Below are 18,622 nucleotides of genomic sequence, written 5' to 3'. Positions count from 1 at the left end.
AAAACTCTCCAATCAGTATTGACTGAAATTCGCAAGTAATAACGCCATTTGTCGGAAACTTAAATATTTTCTTGTCACAATTTTGCGATTTAAAATGCATTTAAAAATTGTTAATTCCAGCTTTAATTAAATTTGAACGAACCAAATTAATAGCTAAACAAGTTTTTGTTATTACTTATGAGCGATTTGTCAAAAGATAAAAGAAATCAATTCGATCGCGACAAATTACTTTCTGCAAAAGGTTATAGAAATCTATAGAAAGTCGATAGTTTTCTTACTATAGCTTAGACAGACAAAGCTATTTAGTTTTTTTTAATTTAATTTAGGTAATTCTAAGATATATAAAATATCTCCGTTACAAAAATGCCAAAACGTCATAAGCCGTTTAATAAGCATCAAAATACAATCTAGCGCTAATGCCTTTTACGAGATATTGTTAAATGTCCGAACCGGAAGAAAATCATTTTGAAATCGGAATTTGTGACGCCTTCTTTTGAAATGAAAAGTACATTCTTTGAAAGAGTATAAAATCAGAGCCGGAAACGGTAATGGGGCTTCCAAACACTCTTTTTTCTCGTCGCTTCGCGTTCAGTCGGATTAACAAAGAGTCCGTGAACTGCTAATGGGGTAATTAGGGTATAGCCGCGTCGACTTCGCGTGTTCGCGGTTGGTTCGAAAGACACCTATTTCCTGAGGTGGCCCCACCCAGAACTATCGCTTCGTCAATAGACAAATTCAAAGAGAGAGATACGAAAGGAGTGAAAGGACTCTGCCCATTTCCTTCAACTAAGAAACGCGAGAAAGAAGTCTTGACGCTTTTCACCCGCCACGAAACGCTCCAATCAATATACTATCGCCAGGAAAAGACAGCCTTATACAATTGTCATTTCATTTAAGACCAAAAACTAAATTACTAATATTTTATTAGGATACATCATTCAATCCTTCGGGCATTATGTTACGATTAGGACTTGGAGATTTTTGAATTTAATACAATATGACTTTGATTCAAAACGTTTCTATAATAATTCTACAGAATAATATATTTAATTTTTGTAGAAAATAACGTTGTATAGAGCACTCTATTATAAGGTATAGGAAACTATAGATTTATACAGGATGGAAGCCTCAGCCGTGGTCCAGCCTCGGTACTTCTCCTAGTACACCAGAGTGCTGCGGGTGGAACACTTCTACAGGCGCTGCCTCGGCTATTTAATCCGTTATTAAAATTACCCAGCTAGAATTTCTACAAATTCTAGCTGGATGTTACTAGGTCTTTATTTTCATTTTCATTTTTAAATCATCGTCTTCTATCGCGGGAACCAAGTGCGTAACTTTGTTCTTACCAAAATTAGTTAACCGATAATTAAATAACGGATTAAGTGGCCGAAGCAGCGCCTGTAGAAGTGTTCCACCCGCAGCACTCTGGTGTACTAGGAGAAGTACCAAGGCTGGACCACGGCTGAGGCTTCCAACCTGGTATAATATTTTACAGAATGACTATAGATAATTTTTTGTTGAGACCCGTTTCCCGGATTTTTAGCCTTTTATATTTTTATTTCCGGAATTATCATTTGACGATTTCAACTATCTGTTTTCCAGGAAATGGCCAACTCTTCGCTCGTTTCATTGTCCCATTTAGACATCGCGTTGTCCGGTTTTCTAGAATATTATTATTTACTTAGAATCTTTCTACTTCAACGTGTGTCATAAACCTCTAAGGATCGTTTAAGAGTTCATTTGAAAACTCCAAAAAATATTCGACTTAGAATCTCTAACAAAAATTTTATTTGAAATATTCTCGTAACTTTCCGCGCCAAAACATCGTAGACTTTTCTCTCGAATGTTGTTAAAAACAGTTCGATAACATGGCAGGCAATTTGAGGACCTTTTATGTGAAAGGCGAGAAAACAATTGATAAATCGATTTTAAATTTAGCAAAATATAATTTACATAGTTGTGGTATTTCATAGGTTAACGTTTTTAAATCGTGTCGTTTTCAGCTGATGCCATCTGGTGACGAAACACTGTACCATAAGTTACATAATAGCAATACGTATGGCACTTCCCTTTTTTTAATGGTAGTTTTATTACCGAACCGTTTTATCGACACTGTCACTCTCGCCAATTTCAACTTGGACTTGTAACCGAACTGAGTAGTATATTGTAGTCATTGCTTGTAGTATATTTCGCCTAGGGCATATTTAGACACTAGGGGCTCTGTGCTGAACGTGATTAGGCAATAAGGTAATTTCATAAATAAGACACTGACTTTGAGATTTCAGAGCGTAAATTTTCTCGTTGATTTCTGGTTTTTTTTACCCAGATTTCGAGATTTGTTAACTGATTTTCACCCAGATTTCGGGATTTTCAATTTTATTTCAAGATTTCTTAAATAATTATTTCTCTAGAGTGTACGGGATTTGTACGTAACCGTTCGGTGATAATTTTGGCTAATTGTCAAACTTATTTTATCACGTTACTTATGGCTGTACGTATGTATTTCAATATAGTATAAAAAAGCGATATAACCCATTGATTTATCCCCGGTAAACGCGTATGGAAAAATAAATCACGCGAAATAGACATCAGTAGAATCGTTTAAAGCGTAGAAAATGAACATTTTCCATTTAAAAAATGAGAGAGCAGGAAAAAAGTAGAAATTTCGACAGCAGCTGTTTACATTCTCGGCGTGATGAATTTCGGTTCGACCTTTTCTTTTGTGTCACTTTGGAAAAAGGGTGGACATCAAGATTGGCCGCACTCGGGGGTCCTCCGCGTGACAAAACGAGATAACTTAAGAGGGAAAACATTTCGAATCCCCTTGTTCCACACCCCCATCGCCTTGGACCTTTACTTTTAAAGAAGGATGGACCACTGTGTCTTCGGCGAAAAATGACTTTGCCGGCAATTTCGACTTTAACACGAACACGCGAGGGAAAATAAATATCCAGTATTGGAGGTCGATTAGTCTGCTATAGGGCTAATGTATAAAAAATTGAGCTCAACTCTATAGGTCATTATTTCTTATTTATAGAAAGACATTGACGGATTGTTTTAATTTAGCCAAGTTTTCTCTAAATTTTCTACAGGGTTCGTACAAAATTTACGGAATTAAATTCCCTGACATTTCCAGGTTAACCCTGACCAAATTGCCAAATTTTCTCTGACAATTTTTGTAGAATAAATTAATGGTTTGAGGTTAAAATTTTTAAAAACATTTTCTTTAAAAATTTATTTGCGTGATTGATTTGGGGTCATTTTAAAATTCCCTTGCTTCTTGGGACCATTTTCAAATTCCTGACTTTTCCCTGACCATTGGGAAACATTTTCAATTTCCTGACTTTTCCCTGACCATTGGGAAACATTTTCAATTTCCTGAACATTTGTAAACATTTTACAATTCCCTGACTTTTCCCTGACCTTTTGTAAACATTTTCAAATTCCCTGACTTTTCGCTGACCTTTAGGAAACATTTTCAAATTCCCTCACCTTTTGGAAACATTTTCAAATTCCCTGACCTTTTGGAAACATTTTCAAATTCCCTGACTTTTTGGAAACATTTTCAAATTCCCTGACTTTTCGCTGACTTTTAGGGAACATTTTCAAATTCCCTGACTTTTCGCTGACCTTTAGGAAACATTTTCAAATTCCCTGACCTTTAGGAAACATTTTCAAATTCCCTGACCTTTAGGAAACATTTTCAAATTCCCTGACCTTTTGAAAACATTTTCAAATTCCCTGACTTTTCGCTGACCTTAAGGAAACATTTTCAAATTCCCTGACCTTTAGGAAACATTTTCAAATTCCCTGACCTTTTGGAAACATTTTCAAATTCCCTAACTTTTCCCTGACCATTAGGAAACATTTTCAAATTCCCTGACCTTTAGGAAACATTTTCAAATTCCCTGACCTTTTGGAAACATTTTCAAATTCCCTGACTTTTCGCTGACCTTTAGGAAACATTTTCAAATTCCCTGACCTTTTGGAAACATTTTCAAATTCCCTGACTTTTTGGAAACATTTTCAAATTCCCTGACCTTTTGGAAAAAATTTCAAATTCCCTGACTTTTCGCTGACCTTTAGGGAACATTTTCAAATTCCCTGACTTTTCGCTGACCTTTAGGAAACATTTTCAAATTCCCTGACCTTTAGGAAACATTTTCAAATTCCCTGACCTTTAGGAAACATTTTCAAATTCCCTGACCTTTTGGAAACATTTTCAAATTCCCTGACCTTTTGGAAACATTTTCAAATTCCCTAACTTTTCCCTGACCATTAGGAAACATTTTCAAATTCCCTGACCTTTAGGAAACATTTTCAAATTCCCTGACCTTTTGGAAACATTTTCAAATTCCTTGACCTTTTGGAAACATTTTCAAATTCCCTAACTTTTCCCTGACCATTAGGAAACATTTTCAAATTCCCTGACCTTTAGGAAACATTTTCAAATTCCCTGACCTTTTGGAAACATTTTCAAATTCCCTGACTTTTCGCTGACCTTTAGGAAACATTTTCAAATTCCCTGACCTTTTGGAAACATTTTCAAATTCCCTGACTTTTTGGAAACATTTTCAAATTCCCTGACCTTTTGGAAAAAATTTCAAATTCCCTGACTTTTCGCTGACCTTTAGGGAACATTTTCAAATTCCCTGACTTTTCGCTGACCTTTAGGAAACATTTTCAAATTCCCTGACCTTTAGGAAACATTTTCAAATTCCCTGACCTTTAGGAAACATTTTCAAATTCCCTGACCTTTTGGAAACATTTTCAAATTCCCTGACCTTTTGGAAACATTTTCAAATTCCCTGACCTTTTGGAAACATTTTCAAATTCCCTGACCTTTTGGAAACATTTTCAAATTCCCTGACCTTTTGGAAACATTTTCAAATTCCCTGACTTTTTGGAAACATTTTCAAATTCCCTGACCTTTTGGAAAAAATTTCAAATTCCCTGACTTTTCGCTGACCTTTAGGGAACATTTTCAAATTCCCTGACTTTTCGCTGACCTTTAGGAAACATTTTCAAATTCCCTGACCTTTAGGAAACATTTTCAAATTCCCTGACCTTTTGGAAACATTTTCAAATTCCCTGACCTTTTGGAAACATTTTCAAATTCCCTGACCTTTTGGAAACATTTTCAAATTCCCTGACCTTTTGGAAACATTTTCAAATTCCCTAACTTTTCCCTGACCATTAGGAAACATTTTCAAATTCCCTGACCTTTAGGAAACATTTTCAAATTCCCTGACCTTTTGGAAACATTTTCAAATTCCTTGACCTTTTGGAAACATTTTCAAATTCCCTGACTTTTCGCTGACCTTTAGGAAACATTTTCAAATTCCCTGACCTTTTGGAAACATTTTCAAATTCCCTGACCTTTTGGGAACATTTTCAAATTCCCTAACTTTTCCCTGACCTTTTGGAAACATTTTAAAAATTCCCTGACTTTTCCCTGACCTTTTGGAAACATTTTCAAATTCCCTGACTTTTCCCTGGCCTTTTGGAAACATTTTAAAATTCCCGGACTTTTCCCTGACCTTTTGGAAACATTTTAAAATTCCCTGACTTTTTCAGGTTTTCCAGGTCGTGTACGAACCCTGTTCTATCGAATGTTATGGAAAATCTAAGGTTTTATATATTCTACAGAGTGCAGAGTGGTTAGCACTTTCACCTCGCATCCAAAGGAGCCGGGTTCGATCCCAGCTTGTGGCACTGAAAACTTGGAACAACTCTTTACGCCTTGAGTTTGCAAGGTTCAAAAAGCCCGTAGCCAGGATATTTCAAATTCCTAAGGGGTACTCTTAAAAATGAGCTTAAAGGTTCACACGGGTCACACTGGCGTTTGACATTAGAACAAGTGGTTTAAATAGATATAAATTAAATTTATATAAAACGTAAATCGAAGTTGAATTTCCAATCACATTAGTTTGGTCTTTATTTCTTTGTATTTCTACCACAAATTTATGCATACTTGGACTTGCATTGCATGAGATTAATCAAGTCATTGTAAGTCGATAGCGAAACTAAAAGGGTGTAAGCTGGAACAAATTGAGAATGTTCTATTGTTCTGAACCACCTACCCGGAGTGAACAAAGTGAAATAAGCCGCAGTGTACTTGGGTAAAAGTAAATAAACGACGACCTCGTATAATAGCATATAGACTACAGTACTACATAAAATTAAGCTTATAGTCCAATCAATATTTGTACTTGATTACGTGCCATATTATTGTTCCTGCTACAGCTAAAACTTTCAACTTCAAATTGTGGAAGTGATACTAATATAGTAAAGCAAGGTACACGAAAGTAAATAATATAGTTTGGGCAGTTGGACGTAACTAAATATAATATGTGAATAGGATATTTTTAATTGATTTTGTTTACTTATTTTGATATTTTTAAGAGGGCACATATACTTTTTGAGGTGACACGATGGGACACTCTCAGATTTTTTGACGGGGCACACATTATTTTGGAGGAAGCCGGGCCCCCTTAGGCCCCCTCGCTGGCTACGGGCATGGTTTGCAAGTTATCTTCCTACAGGTTAAAGGGGTTTCACTAAAAGTTTTTCGGTTCACCGTTTCTATGGTAATAATTAGTGTAGGCACGCGTGGCATGAAGGGCTTGCGTCCAAATGATTTATAGGAATTAAAAGTGGATAGATGACTGGGGCCTAAGTTGTGGCGCCTTGGGTATTCGCCTAGCTGATTATGATTATGAACTGTTTCTTCAAAAAAGATCGACATTTTCTACAGACTTTCTACAGAATCTAATGGAAAACATAAGGTTGTATATATTCTGCAGTGTTCTACAGTTATTTCTACAACAAATTCCAAAACCATTTCTATAAAGTTTTGTTCTATATGTTCTATAGAGTGGTCTAAAAATATATTTACATAAAAAAAGACCTCAGCATATCTACGCTTATTAAATTCCTACATTGAAATTATATAAATATATTATATCACATCAAGAATGTATTTATTTATACTCAGGGAGAATGAATATGTCGAGACTATCGACGGACACGTTGAGCCCCTAACCCCGTCGCGCTAAGGGGGGGGGGAGGGAAAAAGGAGGCGGTCTTATTTTTTGCGTCCTCGCTGCAGCGTTAATCGCGTCGAAAAACGTAATTTTTAAGAACCAATGAGATTGCAGTATTATTTGATATTATTTAAGCGGAGGAGCATACCGGGGGGCCCAACGGGTGGAATAGGAGAAACGCTAAAAATAATCTCGACATATTCATTCTCCCTGAGTATAAATAAATACATTCTTGATCACATATTATATTATAAAATTCTATACTTTCTATAGTAAATTTATATTTTTATCAGGGATTCTGATAAAAATTCAATAGATATTTTATAGAAAGGGACTTTTTGTTCGCGTTTAAGGGATATATATTTCTCAAAAATAGATACTATACACTTCCGCTACTACGAAATTATACACGTCCACATTGTTGTACTTTCACATGTTTATAATATACTAGCTCGGTATAAGTTTGAATTGTACATAGGCTGTGGGTTAACAGCGATTTCTCCCAAGACGTCGAAGTCACCATCTGATGGCGAAAAATCGAAATATGAGCTTGCCTGTGAAATCCGGTTTCGTTTCAACATCGGGATTGAAGCTCGTGAAGCCTAACGCGAGTGGTCGCGAAGAGATAAGCTTTAAACAACGAATATTTTACGACAATACCTGTTCATATTGAAATGAATAAAATATTCTACCAAAATGTTGACACATAAGTTGTTTCGTTTAAATTTCCCCCAAATCAAGGATTTCGACAGCCAACAAACCAATCGCCGCAAGTGTAAAATTTCAAAAGAAGGGTAGTTAGGACTAGCTCCGTTCTACGTGCTAACTTCTCACGCTTCTGCTCGATTCGTATCCATCAAGACAGTCATTTCCGCTACCGACAGAAGTTGAAAAATCTAAAAAGATAGGGCAAAAAATCGCCGCAGGGAGTTACGTATACAGGTTCTGATATTTATGGGATAAATCGCTGTTAGCGTTAGATCTATGGCGGATTCTAACTTATACGGAGCTAGTATATTATTAAACTTATGGTACTTTTGATTTCTTAAAATGGTAAAATTATTTTCCCCAATGACTATAGACAAATGAAACGTGTCTAGAGAAAAAATATATATTTCCAATTACAGTTCTATAGAATATTTATAGTAAGTTGTTATTAGGGTGCAGCGTTTAATACTTTTGATTTTGGTTAGTTTACGGTCGGTCAGTTATGTCGTACGCAATTTACAGCGGCAGAATGTTTCTGGAAGATGCTTGTAGTAAACAAAGTGCAACTCGGCCGGTATCTGAGTCGTATAAGGGAGACGCACTTTGTCGGACCCATTAATTTCCGAGTTTACATCAGTCATCGCTCAACAAGCGGATAAAACCCGCAGGAAGAGCGAAAGTCCATTAGGCCGAGCGGCATGTATTAGCGAAAGAGAGCGCTTAAGAGTGCCGTCGACGCAATATCCTCAAGTCCGTTTGAATAATAGCTCCAGATAAAAAGCCCTTTTGGTGGCTGCCCTATCAAGTCACGACGAAAAGCCTCGTTACAAGCTATTTCGAGGCAAAGGGCTTCGGTGACTGGCTTTGATAAAAACAGCGCGCCACAGAGTAGTTATCCGCTAAAGCCCCTATTAGTACAGAGAGCAGATCGTTCTTCTCCGTTAGCTGATTGTGGATAATGTATTGAAAAGTATCAAACTTAAATATTTCAAAAACTATCACATTTGGAAATTCAATAAAATTATCAGACTAGGATATTTAAAAAAAAATTTCATACTCAAAAATGTGGAAAAATATCAGTTTCGAAAATTTGGAAAATGTTAGTTTCGAATGTTTGAATACCTTATCAAATTTGAATATTTGAATACCTTATAAAATTTGAATATTTGAATACCTTATAAAATTTGAATATTTGAATACCTTATCAAATTCAAATGTTTGAAAACATCATTAAATTCGAATGTTTGCAAACATAATCAAATTCGAATATTTGAATACCTTATCAAATTTGAATGTTTTAATAACTTATCAAATTCGAATGTTTAAAATCATCATCAAATTCGAATGTTTGAATACCTTATCAAATTCAAATGTTTGAAAACATCATCAAATTCAAATGTTTATGTATAAGCCAAAAATGACAGACCATTCCTCCGTTTTGCTATACGCGTCAAAAGTAATTTCCTTTCTACAGACAAAAATAGTTTTTTGATTTGAAGTTGCCCACTATCTGATCTTTTCGCCATATCGATTGGCAATGTTACTATTTGATTGAAACCTTGCAGTGAACACGAATTATCCATTTTGAGATACCGATAACAATATCGAATACGACATTATGTTTAATCGTATAGAGACAAACACGGACAACACGAAATATAACTAGCCTCTAACGTTCACCTAACACGTTAATACTAATGATACCACTTCAAGTACCGATAATTATATACTAAATGCTTCCACAAAACCACTGACTAAGTAGACTACACGTATATAATCAAATATACATGATCAACTCCGTCCTCCACGGCTTCCCACATTGGTGTTTTGGATGATAACGATTTCCGCTTGGTACTGAATGTATCGTTACTATCAAATTAACGTTACTAACACGCATGATTTCGATGTACGAACTAATTTTAATACATAGTTACGCTACGATTAGACACTTATTTAAGACGTAGCTTGGAAACGTAGAAAATGTTTTACATACGTCCATAATGTTGTTCCACGAGTATGACGACTAAATGACCACATCACATAACCTTTGAATGCACCTCGCTAGTTGGAGATTGTGCTTAACGACGTCACTCTGTGTATAGCCCTCAGTAAAATCCCAAAGAAACATACTTATGGAACAAAATTACCAAAAGGACCCTTCTTGATAATTAGTAGGGCTGTGCGAGTCCAGTTTTTAGGGTATCGAGTCGAGTACCGAGTCTTAGAAAAGTAAGTTATCGAGTCTTCTAGCCCATTAGCGGCTTAAAAACCAAGTTTCGGGTCACAATCGAGTCCACTAACATACAAAGCTCATTTAATTTCAATCTAAACACGCATGTCCTCCAAACTATTTATATTATATGAATTATATATTTTTATTACTTTATTTCCTGTTTCCACTGTAGGAAAATATGAAATTATCACAGATAATACCTTTATAATGGAATCCAATCCAAAAAAATTAAACTTATAAAATTATTATTAGTTATCGTGAATATTAATAAGAAAAAGGTATTTAGCTTTAAAGGACTTTTGCCTAAATTATCACTTATCATTATAAGACCAAACCCGTACAAGCGCAACTCTTAACGCTTACAACAATAACTGGCCCTTTAGCTATAGTTTTTGTTTGGATTTATCAGCTTTGGATGACATGACAGTTTTAACAACCAATAATCTTGTAGGTGAGAAGCATGACACGTGAGAAACATCGAACTCTAATCGAGTACTCGCACACCCCTAAATTATTAATTAGTGACTAGCTGAAAAGCTAATTCCAGGGTTGCTATTACGTTTTTCAGATTCCAATTCTATGACTTTCACAGACTTTTTTCGATTTTTTTAAAGCCAAATTTAAATTGCCTTTCTTAAGCCCCATTTTCATGCTCGCTGGTAGCGGGTAAAAATCAACAAAATCCGCTTCCGCTACACACTTTTTCACTTTCCGCGTCGATCTGTTTCAAACAGATATTTTAGCTTTATTTTCACGCTTGCGAGTGGTGGATGCGAATTTTAACAATTTTTATCCGTTACCAGCGAGCATGAAAATGGGCCTTTAAATGTTTGACTTTTCCCTAACTTATTATTTGCAGTTTCAAATTCACTACTTACCCTTGATTTTTAGGCCCACTTTCAAACTCCCTGGTTTTTCCTAGACTTTTAAAAGTTTTCCCTATTAAGAAATATTTTCTATGACCTTTCTATGACAAAAATTAAATTCCCTATAACTTTCCCCTGTCATTTTGGACCTATTTCAAAATTCGATGATTTTTTTATGGTTCCAATTTTGAAACGGACCTGTTACAGCCCTGAGCTCGTGGCATCGAGCTTAGCCTTGAAGTAATAGAAGTTAAACGTTATTTAGTAATACCAGGAATTTATAAATGTAGATACTTGGAATGTCTTAGGCTCTATTGCAGTCGGAGAAACGATTCGATCCGTTCCGCATAACATAATATATTCAAATAGTTAGAAAAGAGCAAATGAGGTATTGTGAACTCTTATTTTAGCCAAAGCCTAATATCGATTCCACGCCGAGTTTGACCTCGGAATAATAATCTTTATAAGCACTACAGCTTTCTAGGTAGTCTTTGATAAAGGAGGATGACGCTATATCGAGCAACTATACTATTAATCCAATGTTTAACGTTAGAAGTTCAGCTCTTAACCCCACCCGTTTTAAAAGAATCATCAAGGCCACCATATTATTCCGTAAACATTCCAAGTGTATAAATATATAATTACCTGGTATAATTTTTCGCTCAAAAGGAGACAATTATTAGACAAAACTTAAAATAAATAATGTTATTGAAAATTTTTAACTAAGTTCAGAGTTACTAGGGTTCGCTTAATTAAATCAGGTAATTTAAAATCATTGAATTAAATCAGGTAATTTAAAATCATTGAATAAAAACAGGTAATTTAAAATCATTGAATTAAATCAGGTAATTTAAAATCATTGAATAAAAACAGGTAATTTAAAATCATTGAATTAAATCAGGTAATTTAAAATCATTGAATTAAATCGGGTAATTTAAAATCATTGAATTAAATCAGGTAATTTAAAATCATTGAATTAAATCGGGTAATTTAAAATCATTGAATTAAATCAGGTAATTTAAAATCATTTAATTAAATCAGGTAATTTAAAATCATTGAATTAAATCAGGTAATTTAAAATCATTGAATTAAATCAGGTAATTTAAAATCATTGAATTAAATCAGGTAATTTAAAATCATTGAATTAAATCAGGTAATTTAAAATCATTGAATTAAATCAGGTAATTTAAAATCATTGAATTAAATCAGGTAATTTAAAATCATTGAATTAAATCAGGTAATTTAAAATCATTGAATTAAATCAGGTAATTTAAAATCATTGAATTAAATCAGGTAATTAAATCAGGTAATTTAAAATCATTGAATTAAATCAGGTAATTTAAAATCATTGAATTAAATCAGGTAATTTAAAATCATTGAATTAAATCAGGTAATTTAAAATCATTGAATTAAATCAGGTAATTTAAAATCATTGAATTAAATCAGGTAATTTAAAATCATTGAATTAAATCAGGTAATTTAAAATCATTGAATTAAATCATTTGATTTATTTCAACGGAGGAATAAAAAAAGGCAAAATATAGGTTATAAAATATTATCCATTACAAAGTCCACCTGAGCTAGCTAAAATTACACATTTAATTAAGATTGCATTTAATTTTATATTTATATAGCTGACAAAAGCATATTCTCAATCAATTCAAATATAAAATTGTTTGAAAAACGGTAAATTCAATTAAAAAAATTACTGATTTCATTTTAATTAAAAAATAAAAAGTGCCCACCCTGGGAGTTATCAATTATGAAAAGTGCTGACCTCAAGCGTTACCAATTAAGAAAATTACCAAAAATATAGTTAACAATTAAGAAAAGTATAAACCCTGATAATTACCAATTATGGAAAGTAGAAACCCTGAGAGTTACCAATTATGGAAAGTAGAAACCATGATAGTTACCAATTATGGAAAGTAGAAACCCTGAGAGTTACCAATTATGGAAAGTAGAAACCCGGAGAGTTACCAATTATGGAAAGTAGAAACCCTGAGAGTTACCAATTATGGAAAGTAGAAACCCTGAGAGTTAGCAATTATGGAAAGTAGAAACCCTGAGAGTTACCAATTATGGAAAGTAGAAACCCTGAGAGTTAGCAATTATGGAAAGTAGAAATCCTGAGAGTTAGCAATTATGGAAAGTAGAAACCCTGAGAGTTACCAATTATGGAAAGTAGAAACCCTGAGAGTTACCAATTATGGAAAGTAGAAACCCTGAGAGTTACCAATTATGGAAAGTAGAAACCCTGAGAGTTACCAATTATGGAAAGTAGAAACCCTAAGAGTTACCAATTATGGAAAGTAGAAACCCTGAGAGTTAGCAATTAAGAAAAACAACGAAATTTTCAGTATTGAAATGTAGCGTTTTCGTTATCCCGCTTAAGGCAAAACCCAATCAATCCGAAACGCTGGTGTGGGGGTGTTGACATTCGGTTTCCCAACGCATTGGTCAGGCGAGGGAGAATCGTCTCTGTATTGGGGAAATGTTTGTTTAATGTGGCTATATCCTTGAAAGTGACTACTCTCTGCTACCACGGTCTGTCCCCCGAGACAAACCAAAACGGAAAAGGAAACAGACTCTTAACATCACTGTTTTTATTTCTAGGTGGTGTTGGTGTTTCTGCTAAGTATAGCCTCATTAATAATATATTTCATCGATGCATCTCGGTAAGAAATAAAACTCGCAAATACAAAAACCTCCGAATAAACACTCTAACACCATTCCAAACAAACTACTAAACTTAATCACTCTTTGCACGCGAACAAACCAAATATACCGAACTGGGAACAACTTGGGGCAAATATAGTCAGACAAACACAATGAGACAGTTTCACCATTCGCGTCGCCATCTAGAGGCTTTTATAAATATACTTTTATTAATATAAACACTAGCTTCATTAGAAAACAAATTATCTCTTAAAAAGGCTAATATGGCTAAGAAATCTACGCTTCACTGATCCATTCCACCAAAATGGCGGATCGAAACAAATTCAAATCTTCCGCCTAAATTTTATATTATCATCTTGTGACGTATACCAATTCTTTTTAGGGCTAGGGTATTGCCATCTATCTATCTACATTATTTTTTCAGTTTCTCTCGAGTTTTTGTTCAGTTTCATTTTCAGCGACGGGCGTCACTATGGTTAGGTTCCCCCGCCCGCGTGAATTGGGAGTGACGGTCGGCTCCGACCGATTTCGAGGAGCTTTGGACCTTTTATATGCGCGTGTGATTTTGTTGGTTCGCGTCTCCGTCATTTCGCGTTTAATCGAAGTAAACAACCTTATTTCTTCGTTTCGAATCAGTCAGTTCAGAACCGTATAGTTACAATCAGAACCTTACAAGGTTAAGGGATGAATTACACAAAATAACGATTGAAAAAGAAAAGTCTTGGTTTCAGTTGATTTTTTTAAGTAATTAATTTAATTACATTAGGGTCTCCCAATGTCCCCGTCCGTTAGCTTTCTTTTTTTATATATAACAGCTCTAAGGCGCCTCTTTTTAGTCAAATTTATAGTTTTTTTACAATTAGGCTCGATAGGGCTACAGCTCTAGGGCGCGATGTTTTAGTAAAATGTATCGTTTTTTTACAATTAGGCTCGATAGGGCTACAGCTCTAGGGCGCGTCTTTTTAGTAAAATGTATAGTTTTTTACAATTAGGCTAGATAGGGCTACAGGTAAGGCGCACCTTTTTATTAAAATATATAGATTTTTTTACAATTAGGCTAGATAAGGCTACAGCTCTAAGGCGCGCCTTTTTATTAAAATTTATAGTTTTTTTTTTACAATTAGGCTAGGTTTACAGTCCCAGGGTTCGACTTATAGAAATATTTATAGTTTCTGAAATGAAAAGAGCTTCTTAACACATGGAAGGGGTACCCCAAAAATCTACTCATCATCGTTAGCCCAGGGGATCTATATAATGTAAATGTATAAAAGTTTTAAAATGTCGAGATTGATATATGGTGAGGAATTTAAAATCGGGTCTAGTCTGTTATAGACCACTGGTCCTAGAATTGGTCCTGTTTTATCGATTTTCTCATTCCTCGTTCAAGATACGAAAGATAGACTTAATTTGGTCTCCAGTCTGCCCTGGAAAATTTGGTCTCCGGTCCACACGCCCTTGGTATGGTCTCCATTTCCCTGTATTCCAGAAGACTAGAGACTGTAGGTCAAAGAATCAAACATACGTTGACCAGTCTCATCTGAGCCAGATATCGGCATTGTTAATATTTTAGATATGATATTCGATTTATTCCCTTTAAAATCCTTTTATTCGATTTTATTATTTATTTATTTGAATTTTATTTTATTGATTTTTTAAGAATTTTATGCCTTTTTTCTTGGGAAATTTAACGTTAATTCGCGTGCATTAGATAGAAAACTAAAATTTAATCTTAATTAAATATAATTAATATTCATTTTGGTCTGTTTTTAAGCTAACTGGGACGTTTTCAAAATTACGAAATCATTTGATTTAAATCGTTGACAACAATTAATGGCAGATATTATTGAAACTCTCTTTTAGGGAAAATTTCGTGCGTATCGAAGACGGCGTAAAACGCAAGAGCGCGACAGCTGCTTCGGTATTTAATAAGAAGAAAAAGAGACAATTGATTAGCGGCGAAAGTCGTCCCACATTCGGAACGTATATTTTGAGAAAGTGACTGGAACGGAGCGAACGCGATCAGCTGCCGCGAACACTGGCTCCCTCTATTTTCCCGAGTAATTGTCTCTCCATTGGCGGGCTGCGGCACTGAAATGAGTTATCGAATGCGAATGGATGGAAAATCGATGAGACCAAAGCGGACTTTGAGTTTCTCAAGCGGTGTCGTCCTCCAACGAATCAATTTCCAAATTAGGCTTCTTAGAATTGTATCAGCGAATCCCCAACGCTCATTCCTCGAATCTAGAAACCAAGTCTCACGCTTATTTTACCTATAAATAGAAGCTATTTTGTCATTAGGCCTATTTCTTAGCTCATACTTTAAAGGGTTATCCGTATCGCATTTTACTCATGGCTATATAATTGTTATCTTGTCATAGTTCCTACTTTGTTCTTTGCTTTCTTTCTAACGCCAAAGACTCTATTTCGTTCTTCCCTAAAATTATTGTTTTATAGTTTACGCAATCTTCTTCACAGCGTAATTTGAACTTTTTACATTGTGCTTCTCTATCATTATGCTGTCTACGGCATTCACTTCACGATTCTTTACAGCGACTCCATTCAATTATCAAAACCTCCTTCGTTACAAATGTCTATTTCCTAATTCACCCTTCGTCACAGCTGTCTATTTCCTACTTCCCAATTCACACTTCGTCACAGCTGTCTATTTCCTACTTCCCAATTCACACTTCGTCACAGCTGTCTATTTCCTACTTCCCAATTCACCCTCCGTTAGAGCTGTCTATTTCATACTTCCCAATTCACGCTTCGTTAGAGCTCTCTATTTCCTACTTCCCAATTAACCCTTCGTTAGAGCTGTCTATTTCCGACTTCAAAACCTCCTTCGTTACAAATGTCTATTTCCTAATTCACCCTTCGTCACAGCTGTCTATTTCCTACTTCCCAATTCACACTTCGTCACAGCTGTCTATTTCCTACTTCCCAATTCACGCTTCGTTAGAGCTCTCTATTTCCTACTTCCCAATTAACCCTTCGTTAGAGCTGTCTATTTCCGACTTCACCCTTCGTTACAGCTGTCTGTTTCCTACTTCACCCTTCGTTACAGCTGCCTATTTCCTACTTCACCCTTCGTTACAGCTGCCTATTTCCCAATTCACCCTTCGTCACAGCTGTCTATTTCCGACTTCCCAATTCACCCTTCGTCACAGCTGTCTATTTCCGACTTCCCAATTCACCCTTCGTTACAGCTGTCTATTTCCTACTTCCCAATTCACCCTCCGTTAGAGCTGTCTATTTCCTACTTCCCAATTCACGCTTCGTTAGAGCTGTCTATTTCCTACTTCACCCTTCGTTACAGCTGTCTATTTCCTACTTCACCCTTCGTTACAGCTGTCTATTTCCTACTTCACCCTTCGTTACAGCTGTCTATTTCCTACTTCACCCTTCGTTACAGCTGTCTATTTCCTACTTCACCCTTCGTTACAGCTGTCTATTTCCTACTTCACCCTTCGTTACAGCTGTATATTTCCTAATTCACAATTCACCCTTCGTTACAATTGTCTATTTCTTTCTCACCAATCAGCTCATAAGTTGTAGCTGTTTATTTCCTTCTACACAATTTTCTATTTGCTACAGTTTTCTATTTCCTTCTCTTCAATCTTTTCTTTACAGTTTTCAATTTACTTCTCTCTAATCTTATCTTACATTACAGCTATCTATTTCCTTCTCACCAAACTTTCCTTCATTTGTTTTCAATTTCCTTCTCTATAATCTTTTCATCTATCTATTTTCACCCAATTACAGTTTGTCTATTTCCTTGTTTCTAAAATCTACATAACGTAAACGTTTACTTGCTTCCTTCAAGTATTTATTTTGCACAGAATGAAATGTTATTTTCGACATCAGTTAACTTCTTCGGAAAGTTCAAACAACGTCGGTTAATAAATAGTACGCGACAGTTTCCAGACAAACTCGAAACAACTTTTCAATACTATTATTATCAACAACAAATGACATTTATATTTGATAAAAGACATAACATGAAAGACAACGCGAAAATCATTCTAAACATTGTAAAACTTCCACGTACAAATATTATTTTAAAACTTCACGACGTTACTCTCTCACAATAACGAAATTTTATTTTCTAATTATTCTTAATGCAAACTCAAAGTACGGGAGCTTCCGCCATAGGGTGAGTAAAAACCATTGGACAAACGCACTAATAATCAAATCATCACTTCAATAATAATTAAAGCGAGCCAATATCAAATTTATTACGTAAAAAATATTTAAATTAACTGTAGTACATTTCTGTAAAAGGTCCTATTTCTCGTAACGTACCTGTGTATCGTGCGTTTGAACAAAAAATTATCAGACTCTTAAATTTCTAAAATTATCAGACTCGTAATTTTCTAAAATTATCAGACTCTTAAATTTCTAAAATTATCAGACTCGTAATTTTCTAAAATTATCAGACTCGCAAATTTATTAAATTATCAGACTCGTAAATTGAAAAATATCAGGCTGTGAAAAGTTATAACTAGAAAATTAAAAATTCAAACCTTCAAAAATTATCAGACCTGGAAATTTGAAAATTAATCACTTTTGTTTTAAATGTCACATTCGTCAGCTTTCAAAATTATAAGACCCAGAATTTTAGAATTAGAAAATTTGGTATACTTAACAAGCTAAAACTGATCGAATTCCAAGTCATTACGGGGGTGGTTTGAGTTTATTCAAGGGTTACGCAGCCACCTGTGTTATTTGCAACGAATGTGATAAAGCAAGCTTCAACTTTCATCTGAGACAATGATTTATTATTCAAAGTAATCATTTCGAACTTTCGCAAGGTTTCCGAAACATTTCCCCGACAAATTGCTCGCATTATTTTTGATATTGGCTCCAAAAAGGGACGCTGTATTCCGCTTCTATGCGCCACACAAAGGCTTCGCTTCAGTGTGAGAAATAAGGCACTATCACAGGCCAATCGCCAGTTTAAAAATTAGCTGGGCCAGTTTAAAAATTAAATGCTTGGGATGTTAGTGGCCCTGGTGACCACTTAATTAATTCGAAGTTTTTTCCCTTCAAGATTTTAATTCATTAAAAAAATACTATATTAATCCGTAAAA

General features: G+C 34.9%; 1 protein-coding gene across 20 annotated transcripts in view; it reads left to right on the top strand.

Moving 5' to 3' along the window:
* slo (calcium-activated potassium channel slo) overlaps window positions 1-18,622 on the top strand; it is a 116,082-nt gene that overhangs the window by 40,785 nt on the left and 56,675 nt on the right. For all 20 annotated transcript variants that reach the window (XM_090157606.1, XM_090157595.1, XM_090157607.1 and 17 more), the window contains exon 2: window positions 13,470-13,531. In XM_090157606.1, coding sequence (XP_090013732.1) covers window positions 13,470-13,531 — 62 coding nt within the window. The remainder of the gene's footprint in view (window positions 1-13,469; window positions 13,532-18,622) is intronic.

The sequence above is a fragment of the Leiobunum rupestre genome, chromosome 9, assembly GCF_980474605.1.
Source record: "Leiobunum rupestre chromosome 9, qqLeiRupe1.1.hap1, whole genome shotgun sequence".
In the NCBI taxonomy this organism is placed as follows: Eukaryota; Metazoa; Arthropoda; class Arachnida; order Opiliones; family Sclerosomatidae; genus Leiobunum; species Leiobunum rupestre.
Note: the sequence above shows the minus strand (reverse complement) of the source record. Positions and strands in the feature narration are given on the sequence as shown.